We start from the raw sequence: 6,347 nt of genomic DNA, 5'->3' as shown, positions 1-6,347 counted from the left end.
CCCAACCCGCAGAGGTTGTGGTCACAGAGGCTGCTGTTCAAAAGAGCCCCGCAGAGGCTACTGCAAAGCGCAGAAGGTTGTGCAAGGTCGTTCAAGAAGAGTCCCCAACAGAACAGATCCAAGACGTTCTCTTTCATATTCAACAAGGATTCAAAGCGCCAATAGACGTGACAGAGTTGGGGACAGAGGTCGTCTTAGACGAAGAAGAAGAAGAAGAAGAGATGGAGTTAGGTGAGGGAGAAAAAGATACCAAAGGTACACATCCTAGCCCTCCTCCCTGTGCTACCCACGCTACTAGGGGCCCTATTCTAGAGGGATCCCCTATTGAAAAAGGCGCACACACGCCAAGCCCAACCCAAGCTAACCTCGCAGAGGACACTCTTCAGTCCTCTGTTGATCGCACATCCGGGCAACCACATACTACTCCTACATTCTCTCAAAAGGATGAAGGTTTTACTATAAAAGTCCCATCGCCCAAGGACTTGTCACATCCCAAAGAGGCATATGTTGCCTCTCCACACATGAGTGACCAACCCGAATATGCTTTAGAGGCATATGTGAGAGTCACAGAGACAGAGGGTCTAGAACGCCCAATGTCCACACTCGATCCCTCTGCCATGTTAGGCTCTGAACCTACAAGGCAAGAAATCGACAAAACACGGGTAGGCTCTCTTCCTGGAGACGTACGAGGATCCCGTGGAAGTCCCCGAGCTGACATCGCAGAAATCAGTCGTTGAGGGCGCCTCTCGCTCCGAGGCTACTAAGTCACCATGTGTTGGTGATCTAGGTCCCCAAGATGCCTACGTGACAAAGGGGGAGTTACAAACCTTTGCCACATCGGTATTCCAAAAGATGGACGAGTTGAAAAGCTTGTTCATCTCTCGCTCGATGACAGAGGATCTTGCTCCAATCACAGAGGCTCTAAAGGAGTTGTCATCCACAACCGCAAAACTCAAGACGACTCTTGCAACCTTGCAGATCTCTGTCCTTCAAAAAGATGACCTCGCAGAAGCTTTTAGCTCTTTGACCCTCAATCCTTCCTCAATCCAATCATTAAAAACAGAGCTATCAAAGGTGGCCGCCCATTTTGCTGCTGATTTCGTCTTTACCGGATACACAGACTATTCCACGTTCAAGGACAAGATCAAGAACATGTTCTCCTCTGCGGTCACCTACGGCATCGACACCAAGTCATCCAGGGCAAATATCAACCATCTAGCCACACGCAGAAAGCTAGATGAAATGGTTGAAGGCCTAGGTGATATTATGCCCAAACACATGGATCAACTCCTCGCAGAGGCCCGAGCCTCCAACAAGGCCATCAGAGACTGCACTTCACAGCTCGTGAAAGAGGGTGACACCCTTAGAAGCAAAATCTATCGAAGCGTCTCAAAGTTGAAGTGGTCGACAGAGATTGATATAAGCCACACCTCTGTGCTTGCTGAAGAGGTGATTAAGAAGATGAAGAAGGCGACCACTAAAATTCTAAAGAGATTGGAGAAGGCTCCCCTATAATCTTGCAAGGCAGAAGCCACCAAACACCATGACGATCAAGGAGGTGATGACCATGATCGTCATGAGGGGGAGAAGAAGGCAGAGAAGAAAGCTGAAGAGCCCAAGAAACAGCCTTCTGCCAAACCACTCAAAATAGTGGACTCTACAGCAGCCCTGTTCTCGAAAGAAAAAACACCAGAGCCTAAGGGGAAAGGCAAGGGCAAGGCTATAGAGGAATCGCCACAGAAGGGGTCGTCAAGCTCAGAGATGCCAGTGATAAACGAAGAAGATTATGACGACCCAGAGCTCGTTCAAGCGTTAAAGGCTTCTTTGGCAGAAGCTCAAGCTAGAAAGGGCAGAGCCCGCTTCCCCCCCCCCCCAAGAGCTGGAGAAGGCTCATCCTCCATGAAGGCAAAGGAGGAAACGTCCACGGGTACGTTCGACGCTCTGCAAGGAACCGTCAAACCTATCCTTGCAGAGGGGTCCACCCAGAGGCCAATACTTGAAGAAGAAGAAGCCAAAGTGCCAGAGTTCGCCATAGTAGGAAGGGTCTCTAAGATCTTTGAATCGATGAGCAGGATTCCCATGCAACAAGTACGCACAGAGTCTGTTACTACTGTGGAGGAGATTCTGCTGTGGAGATACTCTGCAGTGGACACAGAGTCCCCTTATGATCCAGAGCTCACAGGTATACCTTCTGCCACCGCCAAGTTTCAATTTTCTAAACTTACAAGGCCACGTGAGCAAGTCTTCTCAGAGCACGTGATTACATCACTTGAAACAATTTCTCCAAGGACCTTGCTGTAGAAGACGGTGCTCTACGCTCAATACGTTGTGAGGAGGGATGATGGCAACCTATACACGTTCACAGATGCTGACCTCCACAACCTCTGTGTATTTGATCTAATCTACCTGCACAAAATTCTCAACAAATACATGGAGAGGAGGTCAAGCTATTCTATATCACTCAGAAGGCTTATCGAGGTTATGCGCGCACAAGTGAAGTATTACAGCCAGAAGGACTTCGAATTAGCGATGAGGTTAGCCCATTCAGATCTAAAGATTACCCCTCCAAACAACAGACCAGGTTGGATACTTAGGTGTCATCCCAACTCCATTGTTTGCAACCCCGTTTTTGGGTTTGTGTTCTTGGACAAAGATGACATCCTAAGGTTCTTTGATCCAACAGAAGCGAACAAGTACTCCATAGAGACCCTTGAATGGATATTCAAAAGAGTGCTGGCAGAGGTGAACAAAGGGCATCTAAGGATGGGTGAAGTGTCTGGCATTCTGGAAGCTATCAAAGTACAAGTCAACTTCAGAGAATGGATCTTCAATGTCTACAGAACCATCAAGACTGACATGCTATATGCCGTAAACGACTATCCAGACTCTGCGGTTGGATAAACTTCTGTAATAGCATTGGCCTATGCAACATTTTTTTTGTAATTCTTTCATTATGTAATTCTTTTCAGAGGATGAATTTTTATCTCCTCTTGTAATTCTTTCAATTAAGTCATTTCTTGCATTAAATTGTCAATTTCTACTTTTTCATACTTAGGGGAGATTGTTAGCTCTCATATTTCATTTAATGTAAAAGTATGAAAAAGTATTACTGCAAGTGTTGACAGAAGGATTCATTCCACAGAAGACCACAGAGGACCAACAACAGAAGATATTCAATCGTACAAGTCAAGAGTGACAGAGCCTCTGTTGTCTATCACAGAGGTTCTGAAAACTGGTCCTTTGGCAACAAAAGCTTACAAGTCAAACGCAACAGAGCCTCTGGAATAGCTCACAGAGGGTCTGCGGGTTTATCTTCTGTGAAGAACCACTTCTTACTGTTTTACTTAGGTTAGTTAGTTGCACGTGCTTCTCACATATCTATGTTTGTAATCGACTTTATTTGGACGGCTTGGATGATTTCACTCGTCTAGGTCATGTCAGAAAAGCCGTTAGGAACTAGTATAAATAGCAGCTAGGCCTTTGTAATTCAGTGTGCTTCCGAATTGTAATCGTCCATATTTTTCAATCAATTGAAAAACATTTGAAGCTATTCTCTCGTGTTCTTCATATTCATCAACTGTGTGTTCTTGATTATTTACTCTATTTGTTCTTATACTGTTTCCACTGCACTGTTATTGTTCTTAAAGATCATCCAGAGTATTTGGTTAATATCAAAACTGAGTTTACAGGTCCTAACAGTGGATGAACTTAAATCGCTGCTATACGCAAAATTGATGGCATCTCAAAATCCAGACGCTGAAGATGCAGATTTGGTTGGTCTCTTACGACAACAACTGGACGTTAACCCTTTTGTTCGAGCCTCAGAGTTTTTGACTTTTCAAGATGTGGTTACTTCTAGCTTCTCCAAAGTTAGCAAGTTAATCACATCTAAAACCTAAGATCTTAAAAGTTCAATGGATGCCCTTGTTGAACGGGTGTCTACTTTGGAAGAAACTTGCAGGTCTTAGGCCATATCTCTTAAACGAAGGCATGACGATCTGGATGATCCAGATAGTCATGAGGGGGAGAGGAAGAGACAGAGATTGGCTGAGACATCTGAACGAGTTGCAAGGGTTGGAGAGGAGCCATCAACTCAAGACGTTATTGTTGAAACTTCTGCCCCGGAATCTATTCGGGAAAGAACAATTGAGGCCATTGTAATAGAAGATGAATAAATAGAGACAAGTCTTACAATCGAGCCAATGGTTGAAAAGCCAGCGGACTCCACAGTAAGAACAAGGATGTTATTAGACTTGTTTGCCAATGTAGGTTTCAACGATGTGTTCTCTACTACTCTAGGTGGAGAGTAAGATTTTGGAGAAGACATTGACAACATTGACGAGTCGACTGGGATCTACTTTGATTTTGAAGCTGATATAAATGATGAAGATCCAGTTTTTCCTGTTCAAGAAGACCGTCAGACTATTCCAGAATCTTCCACTGCAGATCTACCTGATGTATCAGACATTCCTGCTCCAAGAGAACATGTTGATCCTACTAAAATCTTCACCAGAAATTATGTGCCATTTCATATTAGAGCGAACTTTCCTGGTTATGATAGAGAAAGAATCCGAGAGCCATATTTAGAAGATATCTACTTTGGAATTTTCATCCGTCATCGAAAAGTTATGAGCGGTGATCAAGTTCTTGGCATTCATCGTCAAACCAAAGATTACCGCATAGAATACAAACACCTTTTGAAAGCCAAGCGCCTACCTATAAGTGAAGTGCGTACCAAGCATCGGGTTGTCACGATAAAACAAATTGATGCTCAAAAGCTTCTAAGGATATGGTATCATGTGTTTACTGTAACTAGACAGGATGGCCAGATCTGGAGATTCAGCGAAGCTGATTTTTCAAGCTTATACTTGGAAGATCTAGAATATATGTACCTCGAAATCAGAGACGTGACAAACAGGAAGGAAGGAGAACTGATTGCTCTTGATGCTATTAAGAGATTTATGCGATGTCATGTGAAGCTAGCTATGGTCATTGATGTTCAAATGGGCCTTGAAGACAATCAAAGGATCATCAATCTGAAAAGACCAAATCAAGACTTAGAAGATATTGATGCTTATCCTGTCTATATGATTCTTAGAAAGCCAGAGTTCGGGGTCATATATTTTGCTCAACTTCAAGTGAAGAAATTCATGAGATTTAGTGAGTTGAACAAATTTCAGACGGTACGATAAGGTTGGTGAGAAGGGCGCTTGACTTAAAAAGAGTAAACAATGACAGAGCTACAGAATCTGGGAGGATGAGTTCCAAAGAAAGATATTTGTTGATCAATGCGATAAATCTGCTCGAGGAGAAAATCCAATACAGGAACGCTCTGAAAAGATTAGAGAAAATTCTTGGACTTCGAAAGACAAAATTTACAAGAGTCCAAACTTGAATCTAAAGGGGGAGAATGTTGGGTTTGAGTAAGAGCTTTATTGTTGTATTCAAGTTTCTCCTTAGTTTACTTGCTTTGTAATAGTGTAGCTTTACTATTTTCTTAGTATAAATAGTATTTTCCTTGTAATTGTCATTACCAAGTTATTAGCAGATTGTAATCAGAATTAGTGCTGTAATTTTCTCTCTCTCAATCAAATCAGTTACATTTGATGATCTAATCTTTCTACTATTTCATTCATCTTGTTCTTGAAGATCTTATCATTTTTGTATGAATCTTGGACTTCACAGAATGTTTATATCATCAACATGAATTCTCCTCTCACCGATTAACTGGTTATGGCACAAATGACTATATCATCTCAACTTCAAGACACTCAGTGAGCTCTCAAGAAATGATCTTGTCACCGGTCTTCTTCAACACTCGTTTGCAAAGGAATCTCTTTGCTCAGCCTGTGAAAAAGGAAAACATACAAGAGCTAGTTTCAAGTTGAAACAAATCTCTTCAGTGACAGCACCTCTTCAGCTACTGCACATGGATCTCTTTGGTCCAGTCAATGTGCAATCCTTAGCTGGAAAGAAGTTCACACTTGTCATTATTGATGAGTATGCCAGGTATACTTGGGTATTCTTTCCAAGATCCAAGGACGAAGCACCTAAAGAAATCGTTTCGTTCATCAAAAAGATAGAAGTACTAAACAATGTTAAAGTACGATCTATTCGAAGTGACCATGGCACTGAATTCAAAAACAGTACTATGGATAACTTTCATGAGAACAAGGAAATCTCTCACAACTTTTCTTCTGTGAGAACTCCTCAGCAGAACGGGGTCGCTAAAAGAAGAAATCGAACAATCATAAGAGGCTGTTCGATCAATGCTCAGCGAATCTCGTCTTCCAACTCAATTATGGGCTGAAGCTGTCAACACTTCTTGTTTCACTCAAAACCGATCG

The 6,347-nt window shown here is 42.7% G+C and overlaps 1 protein-coding gene across 1 annotated transcript in view; it reads left to right on the top strand.

The window, feature by feature from the left end:
* The first annotated feature begins 888 nt into the window (after window positions 1-888).
* LOC112506004 (histone-lysine N-methyltransferase, H3 lysine-79 specific-like) overlaps window positions 889-6,347 on the top strand; it is a 15,117-nt gene continuing 9,658 nt past the window's right edge. The window contains exon 1 of the mRNA XM_025110033.1: window positions 889-1,258. Coding sequence (XP_024965801.1) covers window positions 889-1,258 — 370 coding nt within the window. The remainder of the gene's footprint in view (window positions 1,259-6,347) is intronic.

This window comes from Cynara cardunculus, assembly GCF_001531365.2.
Source record: "Cynara cardunculus var. scolymus isolate 2C chromosome LG 2, CcrdV1, whole genome shotgun sequence".
Lineage (NCBI taxonomy): Eukaryota > Viridiplantae > Streptophyta > Magnoliopsida > Asterales > Asteraceae > Cynara > Cynara cardunculus.
Note: the sequence above shows the minus strand (reverse complement) of the source record. Positions and strands in the feature narration are given on the sequence as shown.